Source organism: Clupea harengus, chromosome 14 (assembly GCF_900700415.2).
Source record: "Clupea harengus chromosome 14, Ch_v2.0.2, whole genome shotgun sequence".
NCBI lineage: Eukaryota > Metazoa > Chordata > Actinopteri > Clupeiformes > Clupeidae > Clupea > Clupea harengus.
In genome coordinates this window covers 16,537,430-16,560,863 of record NC_045165.1, presented here as the reverse complement: position 1 = coordinate 16,560,863, position 23,434 = coordinate 16,537,430, and the positions used below count along the sequence as shown (strand labels likewise).

Genomic DNA, 23,434 nt, shown 5'->3' with positions numbered 1-23,434 from the left:
TGTGCCTCATGTCTAGCACCAGGGCCCTGTGGCATGGTAACGCTTCTGTGGTAATGCCATCTCAGTTTCCACGCACCACCCAAATGTTAAACCCCAAGGTGGAGCCATCAAGAGGGGTAGCTAGCCATGCCATCTGGCCCAGGGTGGGGCATTTATTACTGCACACAGTTACAAAGAGCACCCTTGGGGGAGCATGGGGGTGTGGGGGGTGGTAGGGCTCCTCTGATTGGCAGATTCGTTTTGAAGTGGACCAACATAAGCCCTCAACTTCCTTTTTAATGTGTGTGTATGTACGTGTGCGTTTGTGTCATGTGGTTTTTAGCATGATACACCAAGGCATTAGTGGTTCAATAGAATGAGGTTACCTTTGAGAGGAATCTTAAATGTTCTTATGTTTGGTGTGGTCAAATTGTTTTCAAAGGCTCTTTCTGAAAATAACTCCAAGCTTAGTTTATTCAGGCCTATTTTTTTAATGTTGCTATAGCTGACCATAATAATATAGCATAATATAGCATAATATAGCATAACACATATATTGTTTTGAGAATTCATGTGCGAAAGAAGAGTTTCCTAATGACTAGTTGTGTGTGTGTGTGTGTTATTTTAATAGTTACACCACTTCTGTCTTATTATTCTTGTGTACCATTTAGCGGTTTCTTTATTTACTGTCATGCTATGAGGTCACTTTGCCACTTTTTGCTCGAGCTATGGGAAACACTTGACAGCTCTCGCCCGCTGTAGACCAACTCGCAGTCTCCTCGCTTTCAAAACGGTGTGAGTCACAGACCAGTCCTGGGAACGCCCTGTTGACCTCCACAATGTGCTGACCACATGGGCAAACATGTTTGATCATTTACAGTGGTGTTGTACTGCAAAGCCGCTTGGTGTTGCCTACTGTATTTAGCATGACTAAAGCACAACCCAGCTCAGCAACACCTCATTAATCGTCCAGCGTTGTTTTGTTTTGGATTTTTGGCAGCTCTGTGTGATCACATGTAGAATGCCATCATTTTGTTTATTTTGCCCAAAGTGTCTACTAGTTAGCTTTGCTGTGTGACTTCCAATGTGGTCTGTACAGTTATGTGTCATAAATGAGAGGTGTGTAGCAGATTGTTCGTTATTAGCATAGGTGACGCCCCTAAATACTATCTAATGGCAGGTGTTGTGCCGTGTGCAAATTGGCCAGTGTTCTTGGCAATCTGAAACAGCTCAGCAGTCATTTAGATCTGTGTGATCTCTAAAAACATATCCTCTCCATAAGGTCCGGGTGGCCAAAGCATTTAAGAGCAGTATTCAAGCCATTCTGAAGCTGAAACTGAATACGCAATATCATCCAAGGGTTTTTATCATCTTAATTGGGATCAATGAACCAATAGTATTTCTTTAGGCCAGAAATGTAATACTCCAGTCATTAGAATGACTCTAAATCCAAATTTGATTATATGAGCTTTTTATGTTCCTCAAATTTAGAAAGTATGTTTCCTTATGGACTGTAAAAACAAGATGATTTTTTTATTGTCTTGGTAAGAGTTCACGCTTGTAAAATATTCTCTTACTTAAGGGAAGTACTAAAATAAGAAAACATTGGTGAATCCCATAAATCAATAGGCACTAAAAAAATAAGAACAAATCTTGGATACGAGCAAAAATGAGAAGGAATTTGTTTGTATATCGTTGGTGGCCTAGTGTTGCATATTTGTTTATCTTTCAATAAGAACCACTTTCTGTGTGTGAGTAACAGTTCCTCTACCTTAAGCAGATGTGCATGAAGGCCTAGGACTCGCATTGCATTTTCCATTTTTGTTATGATGGAAAGATAGTGTCATCGCCCCAAACACAGACTGCATATCTCATCAAAAATGTAGACTGCTAGATCACAACAAGTCCAAGCTTTCCATTCTGGTTCCCTGTACAGCACCTCTCACATTGTAAAACCCCTTTTAGGAGTAATTACACATCCCACAAGTCCTGTCAGCATGATCTGCAATAAAATGTTTCTCGTTGCATTACCAAACTAGTCAGACACAAATGAAATATATTAAAATAGAAACAAAATGGTCCAGGGCCAATGCCATACGCTGATTGCAAAAACACAGTAAACTCGACTCTGGCACGGCTCACTACTGCGGAAGTCACAATTAGTGGAGGGGTCAACCGCAAAAGTATTGAAACTTCTGGTAAGCCTGTAATCCCTAAAGGAATATCCTCAAGACAGAAAGGAGCTGATTTACAGTGGCACACGTTTACAGCCCCTCGGCCCCCCTGGATGTGTAGGCAATGCTGCAGACAGAAGGGGGGCCATGTTTAATGTCAGTCAGTTGTATAAAACGGAGATTGGGTTTCATGCTTCTTGTTTTAACCTGTGAGGGGACTGATCGATGCATAGCCTGTTAAGTGCGGCCGTGTGGGTAGCAATCATATGGGGAAATGTATGTTTTATATGCAAAAGGTGACTCAAGTTAAATGATGGAATATGTACAATGAACAAAAACACACAAATGAGACATTATGAGGAACTGAGGTCATTTGAAAAGAAGCACAGGGATTACTGGAGGAGTGCTGGTCTTAATGCCATTTAACCATTGGCCCTGGTTACTTCCAAAGCATTAACAACCAAACAGACTCATTTTTACTGAGGAGATGTTTTTATAAGACGTACTAATATGGTGATTCACCGTGTACTGCTGAACCACCCAAGTCACTGACAGAAGTGTTGTGTTTCTGTTTAGGGCAGTTACAGTTACAGTAAACAGTTTACTGGGCTGTTATTATCTAACGGCCAATTAATTCACCTCCTCAAACAATGAGGGATCTCAGTATCTTTTCCCATTGATCACAGTGGGTGGTTTTGGTAGAAAAATGGTGGCTTTCACTGGTTTTTTTATGTCCTGTTGAACTGTGCAGAGACGATGGCGTTGCAGTATAATTGTTTAAGTAGCTTGTGGCTTTTGATTGGTGAGTTTTACTCGTCCACACTTGCCTCACCAGGGATTTGAACTAATCGTCCAAGTTTCGACAGTGGTGAAGAAAGACCTTTGGCATACTTTTCATGATTGGCTTTCACTACTTTATCTCCCTAGGGACTGATCACACCTCAAGGAGAAATGTTTACGGTCGTATAGTTAAACACATGCATGTGTTTCTCCTAGCCTATTTCATCCAAAAAAGAGAGAAAAAATTAGGTCAAAATGTTTTTTTCCAAGTTGCTGGAGTCCCTCTTTCCTGTGCACTGTGACCTATGTCACTCATGTTATTGACTCGGTGCGATTTACATTGTTACAAGCTACCCTCTACACTGTGATGGGGCTGGAAAGGAAGTGATCGCATCCCCCCTGTGTCTCCTTGAGCGCCTGCACCAAAGCAGCTTGGCCGGCGCCTCCAGCGCGCTACGGCCATTGCTCCCAACTCATATCTTCTTTACAAGCTGCATCTAATCAATAAGAAATAACCTAACGTCACCATCGGAGATTGCTAACAGCTGGATATGTAGGTCACACACATGGCTAGTCCTCTTGACCATGGTGCCACTTGTATAGATTCCAAGGGGGCAGAGTCGGGGAGATAGATAGCGCCATACCAGTGTTTGCTAGTCCAGATGCTTTTGATAAGTGTTAGGGGGAAATGTTGTTATAATCGCTAACATTGTGTTTGGTGCATCATTCTTTGGCACTGAGCCCAGAGGATAGAGGATGTGTGTATGTGTAGGAGATGAACAGGGGCTCCAGCCTGGGGCGAGGCCTTAGGATTTTACCTGCAGTCCAGCTTCACGCTCATCGCCTCATGTCTGCACACATAAAACATGAACAGCGCTCCACAGATTTATCAACCAAGACCAAAAGCATTTAAGCTGGTCTCCATTTTAAGTCTGCTTATCTCTCACGATTTAGTGCCACTTTCACAAGACCTTGAGACAATATTTAAAGCATATAAAAATGCAATTATTTCCTGGCATTGATACATTGTCTTATTTTATGAGCAGATGGTAAGCTTATCAACAGCCATGGAAACAATGGATATGTGTGAATGTGTGTGTGTGTGTGTGTGTGTGTGTGTGTGTGTGTGTGTCATATTTTTTGGGCTGTATCTTCACCATACGGTTTTGATCTGTAAAAAAAACAGACAGACTTATCCAGACCACCCTCATTCCAAAGAACAGGGCTACGAGGTCCAGATGACCCGTGAGTTTATCTTCTAATACTTCAAGAATGTGCAGCAATCAGGATGTCATCTGCGAGTGATCCAGCCTGGCCTTGTAAAATCTGAACTTTTGTGTTCAGAGGGAAGAAAGAGAAGAAAACGGAAACGTCTGAGGTGACAGATTCCTGTTGTGCTCTGGTGCCCCCCACCCCACAATTGCCTCAAAGATATCCGCACAGCATGAATTATTTTTTCGGCCTGTGATGTCCACACTGTTTTCTCAACATAGAAACGGCCGCAGTAAATTAAGACTTACGGATCAGACAGCGGGGATTATCTTATAGCTTATAGCCGTGGAGACATTAGCTGTCAGGGGGGATCCGCTTGTGCAGGTGTTGATGTGAGAAAGCCAACGCCTGGTTCTCACACTCCTCTTTAAGAGGCTGCGAAAGGCGAGCAGGCCGCAGGTTGGGCCTCGTGCCGGGCCCTGGGGCCTCGGCCTGGGAGGGCGTTAGCCTGCTGGGCTCCGTGCCAGGGCTGCAGAGAACCAGACCTCTGGTGCTGCAGTGCAGTCAGCCACAGGGCTTTAATAGCACCGCGAGCTGTGTGGAGCTGCGTGCGGAAAGGGCCTGGCCGAGGTCCCCGGTCCACGTGGCACTACCGAGAGAGAGAGAGAGAAGAGAGAGGGGGCGAGAGGGGGCGGGGGGGGGGGGGGGGGGTTGAGAGGAGAGTGAAGAGAGCTTTGAAGGGGAGAGCTGAGGGAAGGCTACAGGGAAGCTGATTGAGTGACTGACTGACTGACTAACTGTCTGACTGACAGACTGACTCTCTCTCACTCTCATTCTCCCTCTCTCTCTCACTCAAATGTATTGCCCCTGTCGATTTTGCTTGCATGTCTTGTTTTCATGCATGTCTAAATGTACACTTGCATATTCTATTGAAATAGTTTGCTGTTTGTAAACCAATAACTTGAAATGTTTGCAGAACTAGATGTTGTGGGATATTTGTTTAAATAATTTTAATCTTAAAATGATTAAAATAAAAGTCTCTCTCTCTCTCTCTCTCTCTCTCTCTCTCTCTCTCTCTCTCTCTCTCTCTCTCTCTCGCTCTCTCTCTCTCTCTTTCTCTCTCTCTCTCTCTCTATCCCTCTGATTGCCTGCTGTTGAGTTTTGCCTACCAGCAGTAGGAGGGCCGCTCTTGCACGTGCATCAGCATAGCTTTGCAAAGTTCAACATCTATACTGCCTCTATATTTTCCCTGTTGTGCTCAGCGACTTTCCAACAAAACCAACACCCTCTATGTTTAGCCTGACGTTTACCACTTTAAAGTAGAAAGGAGTAATGACTCCTACAGTTATGCACAGTTCTACCACAGGATGGAAATATAGAATAGATGTATAAATGTTGTGTGTCTTTCCAGTGTCCTGCCACGGATTTCCCCTCAGCTAAAGATAGCCTATCTACTTCTGTGTTGGATACCATATGTTTCTATATTATATATTCAGATACCAACACATTCTCATTCAAGTCCATCAGAACATAACCATATTTAAACCCAATGCAAGTGCTGTACATGGTTTTTAATGAGGCCTGTTACTCAACCCCTGACCTTTGCCCTTGAACTCCCATGTAATGGCGTGCCCTCCAGAGTTTGAGACTGCTGTGAATGCTTGTGGCTTGGCCCTGAAACATATCACCTCTCTAAAGTGGGAGCTTAATCCAGGCTCTGTCCTGAGTACGGAGACACTGGTCTCTGTGGGCTGGACACGGCAGTTGCTGTGTGGATTGTGCTCTGGGTGTCCTGCTGTGAGTGTTTCAGTAGCTCAACTCTGCTGGAGTAAGATGCATATAACATCAAAGTCATGGGTTCAATGGTTAGGAAGCACACTCAGATGACAAAAAAGATGGCAAATGAAGACTGGTTGACGTTTCTGGGCAGTATACAGACATGTACACACACCTGTGTATGAGTGCAGGCATGGTGGGCAACATACACACATGTAGGATATTAGTTATACATATGAGCATGTATACTACTACTAAAGAGCTGAGTGTCGGTTTGTTTACCAGAGGCAGTGTTTGTGTGTGTGTCATGTCTGATTCTGACTAAATACTTTGGCTGACCTAAATTGGTGCCGCATGATTTTAGCTGTTAGCTTGTCATCAACTCACATGCTGATGAAGTGTGTGTGAATTCCCACAGAGGGCCAGTAGCAAACCGAAGTTCCCTACCCAGTAGGCTGTTGAAAGCATGTAGATACTACAGTGAAAGACCCTGTGCAGTGAGATGTCAGTCTTTCGTGTCTTGTGAGCGCTGTTATTTTTAACCTGGTTCTGGGTTCCCCTGGGTAGCCCTCCAGCTGAAGAAGCCTAGTAGATCTAGCCTATCTATGAGCGCATACCAGAAGCTTGCTGCATCATGACTATCATTAGACAGGCGCTCTTCCCCAGAGAGAGCCTCCATAAGACAGCATGAAGGAGAGCTAGTGCAAACATGACCTAATTACCTTTTTTTTTTTGGATGTATTGCTGTGAGGCCGCGATGTGGCCGTAAAGATGCGGCTGTTGTTTCTGGCGAGGCGAGAGACAGCTGGGACCCTGGTTCATTTATCCTCTTCCTCTTATTTCCTTTTTAAATAAAAGAAAACCCTTACTGCCAAATCTTGAAACTTCTGAAAGCACAGAGCAGTGTTAACCTTAAAGGGCCTACTCAGAACCACATTTCTCAGGAGATAAATTAAGGTATCATTCTCAGCTGCTCTGCCTGACCAGAGCATCTAGAGGTCTCATTAGTTCCTGAGAAATGAGCGAGAAATGCCTTTTTTGGGCGAGCTGCGCGTTTGGAGGGAATTCAGTTAAATAAATCTCTGAGGCACTTGAACTCCAGGTTGGTCAGTTAATACCTCATATGTTTACTTCATCTGTACGGTGAAAAAGCTTTGTCTGGTCACCGGAAAGGAGCTCAAGACTACACATGGCATTTATTTTGCCTTGTCAAGTCATTTGCATGATCAAATATGGGCCAGCCCCTTGTTTGGGGCCCTCTGTTAAAACACGCTGAATGTATCTGAAACGGAAGGCCAAGAATTTGTGTCTGTGACATCACATAGAAGCTGCCCTGGTTCTTACCAAGATAATCTTTGCCAGTGTGTTTTGTAACCCGTTAAAAAAAAACAAATTTGTTTTGACGTTTGACATCTCAAACAAAGTTATTGGTATTGGTTTTGGCCCCCATGGATCAGCTGACCTACTTTTCGTATTGAAATGGTTTGAAGCATTGTGCCGCGTGCTGAGCAGAGGAGTTATTCTGCGGTCCATTGGCTTATGTTCAGACAACCACGAGCAGCAGCCCGCTTTCTGCATATTATGGCATGCTATTGCGTTGCAGTTATCACACGTTCAAATTCCATCTTATAGTTATTAAAGTCAGATACGAAGCCAAGCCGCGGGTCCATTGGGGTTGAGCGTAATACAGAGCACTCGGTTGAGATGTATTTAGGTCAAGGGGCTGACATCTCTGTTTCTCCTTTCACTACATAGAGTTCCAACACAGAGGATGAGGTAAGGGCATTCATGTTAGTGTCTTGACACTCACCGAACTAGAACAAGGCACGTACCACACCATAAGAGCAGCTCTGGAAGCTATTCTGTACACGAAAGAAAATGAAGAGAGAAAAAGAGTGGATAGCGTGTAGTAGGTCATTTGAAATCGAAAATATTAGTCTGCTGCATAGAACGACTTTATAATGTTTAACAAATGCAATGCGAAGGTGCTTGTGGATATGAATGTGTGAAGTGAGAGTGTCATTGTTTGCCTACAGTCTTCCACTCTACTTCAAAATAAAGTTCAAAACCAGGAGTTAAAACGGACTGCAGTCTAAATATGAGAAATATTTTCATTTCTCAAAGACGTGTACTTAGTGGTGTGAAGATGGTAGTAAAGTGAGGCTGGTGTGTTTAGTTTGCTCTCTTTTTTTACGCCATGCTTTCTCCCTTCAGTGAACCGCTGCAACACAATCTTACGTGAGACTTTGGAAAGTTGAAATTTAGCTTGTCAACAGCCTCTGGTCATGAGAATGCTTTTTATGGGCAAAGTAGGCAAAGTGGTAGGGGAACATAGCCTTCTGTGGACCCACATTTATGTTGGGTTACAGCATAAAAGCAACTTATGTGGCTCATATTTAAACACAGATTGATTGTTTAACCCATTTTAAACTCAGCATGTGTGTGTGCGGTTCATATGGAAGTTTTAAGACAACAGCCTGCAATGGTGAGATGTTTTGCTTTGTTAAACATTTTATCTCACTCAAGATACTGGTTGAACGAACGTGAATCTTAGATTGCCATCCAGACACCGTTGCAGGCTTGAAACCTTCGCATGAACTGCACACACACAGACCTGCAAGCCAGTGATGTACTCAGGTCAAAAAGAAAGGGAAAAAGAAAGAAAAAAAAACCTCTGTTTATACTTCCTTGAAAATTGCCAGAAAATGAGCAAATCCTTTTAAGAAGAAATACTACACAAAACGTCACGCCAAGAACAGAAAGCAGAAGCGGCCCACCTCGGCTCCAGTGCAGACACACACGCAACCTGGACTGGGGTCAGCCAGCAACCAAATGAAAAGGGGGCAAAACAAAGCTAACTGATCGTCCACAGGTCTGAGATGTCCTCATCAGATTACAGATGTGGCTTTCAGATACGGAAAGACCACAGCTTCTGTGTACTCTCTCTGTCTCTCTCCATCTCTCTCTCTCCCTCTCTTTCTCCCTCTCTCGTTCCCTGCAGTAGCCTTCAGCATGCATAGCCTCAGGGCTTGTGTGGAAACAGGTTACTAATGAAGAAAATGAAGGTAAGCAGACACCTCATCTGAGAGAGACAGAGAAAGAGGTGTGAGTGAGATGGAAGGAGAGATGAAGAGAGAAAGAGAAGATAGGAGGAAAGGGTGAGTGGCAGAGAGGGAGAGAATGAGAAGATGCCACGATAGAGAGAAGAAAGCACTGGGGAAGAGAGTGAGTAAGTGAGAAAGAGATCGATTTAGAGAAAGCGCAGATAGCACAAGAGAAAGATTGTGAAACAGATAATGCAAGAGAAATAAATTCTTCCAGACACGATTTGCCTCTTTCCTCTTGACCCACATACACCAGAACATTGGCCTTGGACACTGAGGCTAGTTTAGTCTATGTGGCACTACGTCACCCCTTACACACACACACACACACACACACACACACACACGCACATATGCATACCCCTCATACGCCTTCCAAAGTTCATCCTCCAATGCACGTGGATGTCATAAAGCTTGTGATTTATCCGAGCCCCTGTGAGGAGGCTACAGTGTGGGTTTCAGTCCATTTGGCCCCCCTAAAGTTGCACAATACATAAGATCAGCAGTGGAAACCCTGACACAGGTGAGATGAGAGACACAGGTGAGGTGAGATGAGAGATGCTGGATGCTGGACTCAGATGCTCGGGGGGGGGGGGGGGGGGGTTGCTGTCTGGAAAAGGGGGGGCGGGTTTGTTGAGTGTTTTGGATTCACACTGCTCTAGTGACATAATTACCAGACATTTACGCAGGACTGGTCCCTCAGCACGTGTGCACTACTGCTGACACACATGCAGATGTGTTTGGTTTGGGAGCGCTCCCTGTGCCTCGGTGTGTGTGTGTGTGAGTCTGTGTGTGTGTCTGTATTAATGTGTTTTCATTTATGTTTTTGGTGTGTGTGTGTGTGTATTTCTGTGTTTGCTTAAGATGTACTCTATTTGTATGTGTGCACATGCTTGTGTGTGTGTGTGTGTGTGTGTGTGTGTGTGTGTGTGTGTGTGTGTGAGAGAGCCTTGAGAAACTCAAAGATTGACACACACGGCAATCTTGTCCACATCAGGTCGTCGTGGTGCCGGCGGAGGCGGAGACAGAGGCAGAGGCAGAGGGCCATCTGGGGGAGCAGGTCCTGCAGGACATGAGGGAGAGGAGAGGGCAGGAGGCGCGCCTGCGAGAGATCCAGCAGCAGCTGGGCACCATGGAGCGCTGCCAGACTGAGAGCGTGAGTCTGGAATCACCCATAACACACACAGACAGAGGGGCTTCTACAGTAGCTTACAGTTTATGTATATACATGTGTGCAGGAAACACAACACATCCACAATACATTCATTCAGTATTCAGACACTTTAATCCAAGTGCTATACAATGTATGTATACATTGTATATCTCTGTTTACATTCATTCAGTTTGCATGTTTATCCAAAATGGCCTTTAAAGAAGCACTGGTGTATGTTACCCCTTGGTTACTGAAACCATTGCCTTGTTATTGAACCCGATACCTCAGCACCTTGCTATACCACTTGAGCTGCATACGCAATGACATAATGAAGACAAGACTGTAAAGATGCATAAACTCCTCCAGCACGCACACACATACACACACTCACACACTCACTCACCCACTCTCTCTGCGTGCGTGTAGAGTAGAGTAGTGGGAGGGTCTCAGAGGATGATACTGCGGTCAGTGAGGTGTAAAAATTGATCTGAAAAGGGTCTATGTTGACCTTCTCAAAGTAGTTGAACTTGGAAAGGTCAATTTTCGGGTAACCTCCTAAAGCAGTTCAACTCTGTGGCGTTTCTTCCCATGCTGTTATATATCACATTGGAGCTGGAGCTGGAGAGAGAGATTGGGAAATGACCGCGAGTCTGACTCGAACTGTGTCCCCATGGGCATTCCGACACATTCATAGTACAGGGATGCTGCTGCTTGCGCCACAGCTTCCCCCTCACATCAGAGCTTTGAGCTGTCAACAAGCACAGGTGCTGGAACACAACTAGAGCCAGAACGTGAGTTAGAAATCCAAAGGGAGCTGTATATACATAGAGCACGTGATGCAACACACTCACACACACACACACATACATACACTCACACTGAGTAAAACACAAACAACGGTGACCTCAAGCAGCTGAAGGGAACTCAGGCAGACATCACTAAACCCTCAAAGAAACTCCTGTTGCCAAGCGTCCAACACCGAAGCATTCAGAGTCCATGGATGACGGAATTGTTTGAGTTGTTTTGTGCGTGCGTGGCCTGATGCTAGCAAACAGTGGTTCAGTGTACCTGCTTTGTGTTTTTTTGTTTGTTTAGATGGAGTCCTAACAAAGGGCTTCAGTAAAACTGCCTGGTGGTGGACTAATAATATACACATTTTCATTGTGAGTCACCATATTTTTCCAATGTTCTTTGCTTTAGCGAGCAATTAAGTAGCATTATGCTTATTTTTGATGTGCCACTCACGACTTTCCAGAATATAATTTTCCTGTCTTTTCAAGCCTCTGATAAACCGTGAAGCCTTTTTGGGGCTCCTCGCAGACCCTGGAGTTATAACAAAAACTATTTTCACTGGGGAGGCAACCGCCCAAAACATGGGCATACTTTGTCAGCGTTTCTATTCTAATCGGTAGTGTCGTAAATGCACTGGAAGCCAGTCTCTCTCTCGTTATTCCCAAACACAATGCACAGTTCTTCCCAGGACAAAAAAAAACCCTCTTTGAGGGCCACTCCATCTAAATGACCCCTAAATGTAGCAAAATGTCACATTGTTTTTTGGCGGGAATGTTGTTGTTGAGATCACCATGAAAACCACAGCACTGATACAAACAAAACTACACATCCACACAAACACACAAAAGTAATCTCATTTTTATTCCTAGAAAACCCAACTGAAAATGGTGTCACATGAAACCAATAACGATAAAACATAGCACAGCGAAAGTAGGGTAATTTAATTTGACGCTATTTTCACCACTGTCACTACCAGCTTCTAAAGAAGCGTTTCTGGGTCGCAGGGTCTGATTCACTACATTTGGCAGTAGAACCTTTTTCCTCTTATTGCTTCCAAGCATGGACCTCATGGAACCAATTTCAGAGTGCTGCTGTGGGAACACTCTTACACTACTCTGTTCTCGTGGCTTAGCTGGTACGAACACCAAGGGTATGGATTCAGTTGGAAGCAGCACTCTCACTGATACTGAACTGCAAGTACACTATTCCTGTAATGACTGTTGCTTTGGATAAAAGTGTATGTCACTATCCTTTGACTGTAATGAACTGTATCACAAAGACAGTTAAATTCATGTACTTACAGTCTTTGAACTTTCATTGAACTTCCTTGAACTAATACTTAATTAACATGAAAAAAAAACACCATCTGAATCAACAAACCACAAGTAGTGAAAAATAAATTAGAAACACCAGAATAAACTTGGAAGTGGCGTAGGAGCTGTAAGATTCATGATCAAGCAGCTGCTGTGACCACCAAAAGTTGGCCAGCAGAATATCCAAAATGGTAATCTTATCATGGTCACAAAGGAAAGGTCCCCACACTGGATTTGCTCAGACACCTGGGATCAGGAAGCAAACTAAGGTGTGAGTGACTGCAATTAATCATAGTATGGGAATGGGGGTAGGCCATTGAGAACCATCTCAGTCAGAGAAACCTGATTATCATACAGAACAACAAAAGGTTGCCAGACCTGTTTGCATTACAAGCCTAGCTCATTTACATTACTAGGAGGTGTCTTAAAACTATATATATGGCTAGAATTGGAGATGCTTGGGGTTCAGACCTACACCGCTGAATCCGGAGTATGTTCTACGTGCTTCGTTACTGCACTTTACTGGAATAAAGATTGCTGCATCAGAAACAAAGAAACTTCCTTCATTTCTTACAGAGCCTTCTAGTGTAGTAACTGTGGCCTTGTCAATAGCACCTTAGTGAACAAGAGGTCTATGTAGTGTCTCTCTCATTGTTGATTTGCCGAACTTACAAAACATCAAATAGTAACACGAATAACAACATGAAAAAGATTATTGGTTGTTTTTGCAGAAACGGCATTTTAATCCAAAAAGTTAACGTTAAGTAGTTTGTTGATGTTAACCAAAGCATCAAGGAGGTACATTCATCACTCAGTGATTTGAGGAGAACTGGCTGTACACTAACACTCCTTCCGTAAAAAAACTGACCTTAACCTCAATGCTCGGAACTGTGCTTTATTAGCACGCGCTCCAGATGATTTGTCTGCTTCAGCACTCCACTTGCCACCTGGATACGGGATGTCTCGCTTCAGCCAATCAGCACTGGCGGTCATCCCCTCCTGTTGTTTGATTTGCATGACTACAGTGGTGGCAGACAGAGGACGCTGACAGCGCCAAGCTCTGCCAGTAAAGACAGAAGGAATCCATGTCCAAAATGCAAAGGTCCACTCCAGCAATTAATCTCACTGTTTCATTGTGTTATTATGCGTAGGCCTTAAAGGCGTCTTCCAAAGAACACTTGTCCTGAATCTGGTGAATATGAGTCACTATGGCATTGTGGGATATTGTGCTGCCTTTCTGCTCAATCGACATCAGTGGTCATGTATCAATGTATCAAATATAGCTTATAAATCTCCACTCACAATTAGGATTCTGCCAGATGACTGATGGTGTTCCATGGCCTACTTATCTGTAAAGCATTAGGGATGCTAATTGCGTGGTAGTGTAGTTATTAGGTGCTTATATATATATATATATATAATGGCAGGGTAACCGATTGGAGATTCATGTTGCACAACTGGACATTCTGGGCCGAGAGTTTCTCTGGGTCCCAAGAGCAGGCGCGTCTCCTCAGAAAGGAGGACAGCCAAGGAGATTAAGGATGTTGTCCGCAATGGCTTCAGCTTTCCCCCCTGATTAAAATAGCAGACATCAGCCAGGACTCCATACAGGAAGAGAGTGTGTGAGAGAGAGAGAGAGAGACAGAGAGAGAGGGAGCCTGTTAATATAACATCTCTTGTTCCACTTATAGTGATGGATACTGATACTGATTCACTGATTTTTTATTCAACTTTTGTCTGCATATTTTTCGTGTAATTTGTGTGTGTGTCTTTGCATGTATGTCTATGCATGTGTGTGTCTATGGTTTAGCCAGTCTCTGTTTGCAGATACCCTAAAAAGATTAAGCCTTTGGGGTAGTTCTGACCTCCATGATTTACTGGACGACACGGACTAACCCCCTTCAAGCAGACAATGCGGCGTGCATTTGAATTTTGAAACACATCAACCAATCAGCTGTCTCCAGTTCCACAAAAGGCTTCCTGTTGCTTTTGTGTGTTGATTATTAAACATCCCGCTGAATTATGAAACATTGGCGTGGAACCAACCATGGTTCTTCATGCAGCACCCGGCATTTGCAATCTAATATGCAAAGCGCACTACCGTCCCCAGAAGCGCACGTCTGGACAGAACGTTGATGCGTGAAGGTATTCGTGTCGACAAGCGCACCAAGGATTTGTTTTCATTGGCCGCCACGGCGGCGGATACCGGATCCGCTGTCGATGAGCTTTTTGGGTTGGAGAATGAATGGAAATGAATCAAGTCTGTGTGTGTGTGTGTCTGTGTGTGTCTGTGTGTGTGTGTCTGTGTGTGTCTGTGTGTGTGTGTGTGTGTGTGTGTGTGTGTGTGTGCGTGTGTGTGCGCGTGCGTGTGCGTGTGTGTGCACGTGTCTGTGTGTCTGTGTGTGTGTGTGCCGAGCCCTGAGCTCTTTTCAAAAACTCCCCGAAAAATCTCCACAGTTACACGGGGGGTTAAATTTAGTTTTACTGTCTGACCACTGGTGCGCTTTAACTACAGGGAGTCCTGGAGGGTGCTCCTGTGGCTAGTAGCAAAATGAGGCCATAATGCTAGGCTCACAAACCTCAGACGGGCTGCATCCCAGGCAGAGCACCCCCCCACCCACCCCTCGGGTGGCAGAGGGCTCTTTGCAGCGTGCCGCGTCAATCCAATATATCCTGCCTCAAAAACCCCAGCCATGAGTTATGTAGAGCAGAGAGTGATGAGTTACTGTTACTGCTGGCTCAGCACTGTTAGCCTGATTAACTACAGACAGCTCAACAACAACCAACTACGCTGAACTAAGCCATCAGCAGAAGACAAAACAACAACAAACACTCATTTCTAAACTTAGCCATCAGCAAAAGACAAAACAACAAAACAAACAACCACCAACAGTGATTTGTGATCTTGAGGTCAGCCTAGGTGTTTGATGGTAAAATATGATGTATCAAAAAATATGACCATGCTGGAAAAAAAAACACACACACAAAAAAGATAGTTGTTATGAGGGATGAGTTTGAGAGTGTGAAGGTACTTTCCTATGTTTGGTTTGGAGGCAGAGGATGTAATTGAGTTGACTTTCCTGGAGGTTTCAGGACATCATCCCATATCTCATCCCATTGCCTGGAGCTGAGGCACACACACACACACACACATATTCCCCAATCCACATACATAAATGCATATATTCACTCGAAACATTCCAGATTCCCAGCTTCCCCCACACACACACACACACGAGATAAATCTCATCCCAAATCTCAGTCACTGTAGAGGCCACAGCGATTCTCTCTCAGTGAGAGAATTCACCCTGTTCACTGTCTCTTTCACAATGGCTTTCTTTATAGCCAGGTATGATTTGGGTAGTTCCTGCCCGAGACTGTCATTGACTGTCTACGTAGATTCATCAAATATATTGTCCATTTATAAATCTTAGAATGTAGCATCGTGCACTTCGAGAGACCTTTCCTTTGCATCCTATCAAGGAACGTCTACCAAGGAATTGACTAAGTTTCAATACTCAAAGACGTGGAAAACACCACAAATATGTCCGTTTGGAAAGTTTTTTTGATTGAGTCTAAAAAATGTATGGGTTCACAAGAACAAAGCACATGCCACAAAAATTGTTTAGTCTAAGCCACTGAAGTTCTGTCAACACATTTCTTTCGGGGGGGAGCATTAAAAGGTTTTGTGAACATACTGTTGATCTTAGCCCAAGATTGATGGCAGGAGACTATTACTTCTGTGATCTATCACAGGTTTGCCTGGTGGAGCTCTCTCCGTGTGGAAAATCTTTGTCTACCCCCTGGATGCCACAGAGGCTAGCTAAGGTCAACTGTGAAGGCACGGACCAGTATCTTTCAGTCTCACTTACAGTGTGTGCAACTAGATGGCATCACATCACAGAATCCAGAGAATTTGGCAAGGGCCCCCCGTTTGTCAGTGAAACATCAGTCAGTCAGTGGAACTCTCAGATTAGAAAACAGATGTCACTGCAGGAGTGAGTTCAGTACTGGAGATGTGTCATCATGGGCCAGTTGATGTGGATGAACTGAGCTCCTGCGAGTGTCATCTAATAAGGAGCCCATTGTGTGTGTGGGACGGGTGGAGGGCTAAATAGACAGACAGAGGGTGCATACTTGTGTGACTGCGTGCATGTAGGTGTTGTGGGAGCCTGGCCTTACGAGGTAGAACAGTGGGTACACAAACTGGAACAGAGCAGACAGAAACAGGAGTTGCGGTGAAAAGAACTTAGATGTTTTATTTAGAATACGTGGGGGAGAAGGGAGGGGGCGCAAAACCACAAAACACCGGATTGGCAGTTGGCATCAGGGGGGCTCCGTCTGGCTCTTCCTGAGGCGAGAGAGAGAGAGACAGAAATTATTCCTCTTCGAAAAAATAGGGTGGCCGCGGGCCTCTTACCCTGAGACTGGCTTAACAGGCGTCTGGTTCCCACTCCTCGGTAGCTCAAGCCAGTCTGTCTTCAGTTCCTTCTGGTGAGTTTTAAAAAGGCTCCTGATGGTCTGATTAACTCAGCACACCTGTGAGGGATAACCAGAGACACCTGGTGGGGAGGAGTTTCCTAGGACACTCCTCTGGGGTAGTACCGCCCATCCAACACCACACCTCTTGGTTGCCTTTGTCTAGCTGTTTATAGCTATGTGGGGCACTGCTCACCGGCTGGGCCATCACAGTGTGTGCATGCATGTATATGTATGTGTGTGGGGAAATGTTCATGCGTGTGTGTCGTGTGTCGTGTGTGTGTGTGTACTGGGAATCGGGAATTTTTCGAGTGGATATATATGCATTCATGTATGTGAATTGGGGAATATTTGTGTGTGTACGTGTCTGTGTATGTGTGTGTGCCTGGGCTACAGGCACGTGGGGTAAGTGGTATGAGTGGATTGTACTCACTCCCCCCACTCACTCAGTGTGTGTGGCCTCTCATGTAAGTCACACACTCAGGTGCTGAAGTGTGTGTGTGTGTGTGTGTGTGTGTGTGTGTGTGTGTGTGTGTGTGTGTGTGTGTGTGTGTGTGTGTGTGTGTGCATTTTAGCCTCTGCCAGCCTGCCCCCACGGTTTCATAACACATTTGATAGCCAGAGTTCACACTAGGTTGTGAACTTTTTTCCACCCAGCAAACGCTCACACTGGAATCCCATGGAGGGCAGGCAGGGAGGGAGCGCACATGGCTCTGATAAACGTCCATTATGGAGCACGTGTTTCTCTTTCTCTCTCTTTCTCTCTGTCTCTTCTTCTCCCACTCTCCTTTTCTCTCTCTCTCTCTTTCTTTCTCTCTCTCTCTCTCTCTCTTTCTCTCTTTCTGTTCTCTTTTGCTCTTCCTCTCCTCTCCTCTCCTCTCCTCTCCTCTCTGTCTGAGGCCACTGGGGTTCTCTGGGCTTTGGGTTTTGAGGGCAGACCCGGAGCAGCCTGGGCCTCAGTTCTGGCTCGGGCTTGGTGACCGCCCAGGCGTCCGGTACCACAGTGGAGATGAAAGCCCTGCCGTAATGACATTCAGCACATCTGAATACAACCCAAGGAAACCCAAAACAAGAGCATGTACTATTTCTGACAAGTTACCCAGACCCAGTCCAAAGCTGATATATGTTATTAGTCTGTAAGTGCGATGCCTATATAGCAAGCCACAGGCCCGGGGATCTGACATCATTTCTTTTTATACACAAGATCAGACCACAATTAAATCTAAATTGTGTGTCATGGTGGTTTTATAGGGTTCTGATATATTTTGGAAATCGCGACAGTTTAATGTCATGTAGGATCGCTTAAGTCGGCCAAGTTTGGGCATCTAGAGTTAAGGAAACCCTTTGCAACCTTGCAGTCTTTGATGGCCTGATTGGTGGCTGCTGGTTGTGTGGATCATTGCCAAAAGCAACACTGGGTGTCACTGTAGACCTCATGGTTTATGGGGCATGACTTCATGGCACACAGGACATGGCACTGAGAAGCACGGTCAACCCAACGCCATGTCTCTCCGTCTATAAACAAAGTTTATGGGACAAAGGGAAGGTTGTGTGTAAGTCTAAAACTCATGTTGAGATCTCGCTCTCACTCACGCTCTCTCTCTTTATTTCTCTCTTGCTCTCATTCACTGTTCCTATATCTACTTGTCCATCTCTGTCTGCAACCCCCCCCCCCCTATTTTATTTCTTTGTATATCTTTGGAGCTTCTCTTTTTTCTGTCTTTTCTCTCCATCTCTCACTGTTTCTCTGTGTGTATATCTATATCTCTCTGTATGCGTCTGCACACTTTCTGCCCTCTATGTTATCTTTTCTATCTTGTCTTCTATTTCCAGTTCTATTTCTCTCTCTATATATATATATCTCTCTCCCTCTCTCCCTCCCTCTCTCTCTCTTTCTCGCTCATTCATTTTCTCTCCATCTCTCACTGTTTCTCTGTCTGTATATCTATATCTCTCTGTATGCGTCTGCACACCTTCTGCCCTCTATTTTATCTCTTCTATCTTGTCTTCTCTTTCCCGTTCTGTCCCTCTCTCTATTTCTCTCTCTTTTGCTCTATCCTCTATCTTCTGTCTTCTCTTTCCCAGTTCAAAGCAGAGCGAGTGACTAGGTCAGGGCATCTTCCTCTCTGTCATTAGTGGGCCAATGCTGATGGGATCTGTGTGGTCCTGAGCACCAGGAGGGGGCCCCCTACTGTATGTTTCAATTAGAGCCTCACAGCTCAAGGTCTCTGCTCTTTGCTCTCGGGCAAGCTCTTTTCCACTTCTGGCTGGGGTTTCCCAACGCACCATTATCACCAGTGCACAATTATTCCAAGTGCACCATTATGGCCCATCGCACCATTATTCTACTCCAGCATTACTCATACCTCTCGGGGTGATCCGACCCAACCCAACAGTAGCCCTATCTCATTGCAGCGGGGACAGTGTCTAATTCCCTTGAGATTGAGCAGCACGCCCTGACAGGGGCATGACCTAATAGCCACGATGACTCGCGAATAGGCCATAGTGATAGGTTTGATCATAAGCTAGAATATTTGCTTTTCTTCTCTCCATCTCCTCCAACGTATGCCGTTACGGGAGTGTCTCTTATGTGTCACCGATACACGCGTACAATCTGACATGAGGACATCAACTTGTCAACAGGAGTGTTATTGGACATCGCGCGGAACGCCCCTGCCCCGTGAAATGTACATCTGAGCGAGGGAGTTGGGTGCCCAAACGGATTCCTGCTTTTATTAGGACGACCGTTGGCCCCAGGTCACAGCAGCTAAAAAAAAGAGGGAGAAAAGGAGTGAAAGAGAGAAGAAAAAAAGAAAGAAAGAAAAAACGCAAAGTATGCGACTGAAGTCAGTGACCTTTGTAACACGAGCAGCACTGCTTGGGGGAAGAGTAGCCCTTGACATTGAGGCCTAGGAGACCGCGGGGTCGGGGTGGGGGGGGGGGTTCAGGGAGAACCTCTGTAAGCCTGAGCTGAGGGACAGGGGAGGACAGAGCGGAGTGTGTGTGTGAGTGGAGGGGGGGATTGTGTGTGTGGAGGTCACAGGCTCTGGGTGCACACCGCCGCCGCTGTGCCGAGTGTGTGTGTCTGTTTACTGCCCAGGATCCAAAGCACTCTAATGGATAATGTCCGAACATGATGCACATATGTTGTGTGTGTGTGTGTGTGTGCATAAACACTCTCACACACACATTCTCCTTTTGTAGACATTTCAGGATTCAGGATCTCTACATGCACTGCTCTCTTTCTCAAGACAAGTCCAATTGCACTTTCAGCAAATTATAGGATGGAATATATCATATACTGTTTCCCATTTCTCCAGAAATCCTCATATTTAACAAAGCGAACATTATCTGAATGTTATGCTGAGAGTCCGAATCTGTATCAAGAGGATCAGAGTTGAGCATATCCATGTAGAAACCCTTAGCCTGCAGAGAGGCTCCGCTCTCACTGTGCTGAGTGATGATGCTGGCCTGCGGTATGCATCTGCCAAACAAACGCTTCTGTTCTCGGCCCTGAGACAGCGCAGCCATGTTCCACAGGATCCCCGCGCGGCGTGAGTAACACGAGCGGACGCAGGTCAGGATTTATTTACTCAGGATCTTACTTCAGGATTAGGATGTTCCTGCTCCGGATTTGAAGTGATTTAGCTCAGCTGTCTGGTGAAGTGTGGATGAGTTTATTCAGCTAAACGTCTCGGTTACTTACGTAACCTCGGTTCCTTAAGCAGGAACCAGATATAACACAATGGTACATGACGTAATGTCATGGCTACAAATCGAAGCATTTATCTATTCACGCCTGAAAGGCCGCGAGATCTGTCAGCGCACGCTCCTGGCCCCGCCTGCCAGGAGTACTATAATACCATTACGCGCGCCCAGATCTGCCTTGGAAAGAAACTGAGCAAGACAATCAATCCAAGGTAACACTGTACACGCCAACCTTGTTATATCTGGTTCCTGCTTAAGGAACCGAGGTTACGTAAGTAACCGAGACGTTCCTTATCGCAGTTCACTGCGATATAACACAATGGGACCCTATACATTCCCGCGTGATAATACAGTGGCAGCCAATTACACACACCAGCTCTACTGAAGCCTTTGCCCTCATAGAGGTTCATACGGCCGCTGGCGGTGAACATATTAACAGGGCAACCTTTGTCATAGGCGGCAAGGATCGCGATCCTGCGCCTGTAGGAAACCACCCTGGAGTGTTTCATGTGCAACAAACATGTAGACACCGATGAACACACTTATCATATACATCGTTCTCAGGTCAGGGGATTCAGAGATCGCTCGCCTGCAGAACACCAAGAATTTAACAGGGCCACCTTTATCATAGGCGACAGGGATCCGTGATCCTGCGCCCGTAAGAAAACCCTGGGATGTTTCATGTGCGACATAACATGTAGACACTAATGAACACACTTATCATATCTATCGTTCTCAGGCCAAGGGATTCAGAGATTGCTTGCCCGCAGAACGCTATGAAGAAAACTAGGTTCAGCCACATCTAACATATAGAATCTAATGAAAGTGTGGCGAGAACTCCAGCTTGCAGCTTTGCAAATATCTTCCACTGAGACGCCCTTTAGTAAGGCCCAGGAAGACGAGACCCCCCGCGTAGAGTGCGCATGCAACTTCTCCGGGGGATCTAAAGACAAGCTCTTATAAGACAACACGATAGCCTCTACTATCCAACGGGAGAGGCTCGGTTTTGATAGAGGTCTGCCTTTTGCGCGTGCACTGAAGCACACGAATAGCTGATCTGACTGTCTGAAAGCTCTAGTGCGCTCTGCGTAACAGCGGAGAGCGCGCACTGGACAGAGTGTATTCAAACGTTCCTCCTCTGCTGACGCAAAAGGAGGAGGCGAGAAAACTGCTAATTCAATCACCTGATTGCGGAATGGGGTTACCACCACTTTAGGTGTGTAAGCAGCATTAGGTCGCATAACCACTCTGTCACCAGCGATCGAGAACTGAAGGCACGATGGACTGACTGACAGGGCTTGCATGTCACCAACACGTTTTGCTGACGTTAACGCCAGCAGCAGCGCGGTCTTTAAAGAGACAAACTTTATGTCCACTGTCTCCAGGGGCTCGAACGGAGGCCCTGTGAGAGCACGTAACACCACTAGCAGATCCCAAGAGGGTATGAGGTGTCTCTCTGGCACCCTGAGCCGTCTCACCCCCGCCATAAAGCGTGACGCTAGCGGGTGACTGCCAGGAGAACTGCCATTAATGCCTGCGTGGCAGGCTGAAATGGCAGCCATGTACACTTTGAGAGTAGAAGCCGCCTTTCCTCATCAAACAACTGCTGTAGGAATTCGAGAATAACGCCCAGCGCGCAGTTAACGGGGTCGTGCTGACGCGCAGCACACCACTGCTCAAAACTGCGCCACTTCAGCGTATACAGAGCCCGTGTTGATACAGCTCGGGCACTCTGTATTGTAGCCACCACCGCGTCCGACAAGCCTGACGCTATGAGCCTGCACCTTTCAGGTGCCAGGCTTTGAGACGCCACCACTCCGGATGGGGGTGCCACACCGTCCTGTGCGCCTGCGTTAGGAGGTCTCTCCGTAGAGGCAGCTCCCAAGGCTGCTGCACTGACATATTGACCAGATCTGCCACCCACGGCTGGTTGGGCCAGTGGGGGGCTATCAATATCAATTCCCTGCCCTCGCCCGCAATCCTGCACAGCACCTGCTGGAGGAGCGGGATCGGGGGAAAAGCATATAGGGGTAGGGCTGGCCACTGGTGGCCCAGCGCGTCTATGCCTAGTGGGGGATCGTCGCCCCCTAGCGAGAACCAGAGCGGGCAGCAGGTGTTCTGCCTGTTCGCGAACAGGTCCACCTGCGCCTTGAAAAAACGCACCCAGATCTGATCTATCACTTGTGGGTGAAGGCACCAGTCTGCTGCTCGAGGATCGCCCCTCGATAACAGGTCTGCACCGTAGTTGAGGTGGCCTGGTATATGAACTGCCCTGAGGGACAGGACGTGCCTCGCTGCCCACAGGAGCAGGCGAGTCGCCCAATGGTGTAATGACGGGGAGCGCACTCCGCCCTGGCGATTTATATACGCCAAGGTCGCAGTGTTGTCCGTCCTCACTAGTACATGCTGACCACTCAGCCTGGGCAGAAAGTGTTGTAGAGCTAGGACTACTGTTCGCAGCTCTAACAAATTTATGTGAGACGCGGCTTCTGTCACAGACCAGAGACCGTTCACGCCTCTCCCTTCGCAGACCGCTCCCCAGCCTTTGGTGGAAGCGTCTGTGGTCACCACCACGCGACGCGACACTATGCCCATAGTGCCTGACGCGGCGAGAAACCAGGGGGTTCTCCAGATCGCCAGGGCTTTCCTGCATCTGGAGGACACCACTACTCTGCGATGCCTGTCTGTGACTGCGTTGAGCTTCATAGACAGGTACCATATTTGGAATGGCCGCATACGCAACATCCCTAACGGGAGCGCTATAGCGGCCGACGCCATCATTCCTAACAGGCGTTGGCAGCGCAGCGACGAGACTGACTGTCCCCGTCGGAACTGGCGCACGCATGCTTTGATGGCACTTATCCGTTCTTGAGACAGCCTGACCTCCATGGAGGTGGAGTCTAAGATCATACCCAGAAAATGCGTAACTTGCCTGGGGCAGAGAACGCTTTTCTCTCTGTTTAC

At 46.2% G+C, this 23,434-nt stretch overlaps 1 protein-coding gene across 4 annotated transcripts in view; it reads left to right on the top strand.

Annotated features, from left to right (window-relative positions):
- The window catches only part of fsip1 (fibrous sheath interacting protein 1), a 45,038-nt gene that overhangs the window by 13,254 nt on the left and 8,350 nt on the right, over window positions 1-23,434 (top strand). For all 4 annotated transcript variants that reach the window (XM_042709788.1, XM_031580861.2, XM_042709787.1 and 1 more), the window contains one exon: window positions 10,023-10,181. In XM_042709788.1, the coding sequence (XP_042565722.1) occupies window positions 10,023-10,181 (159 nt within the window). The remainder of the gene's footprint in view (window positions 1-10,022; window positions 10,182-23,434) is intronic.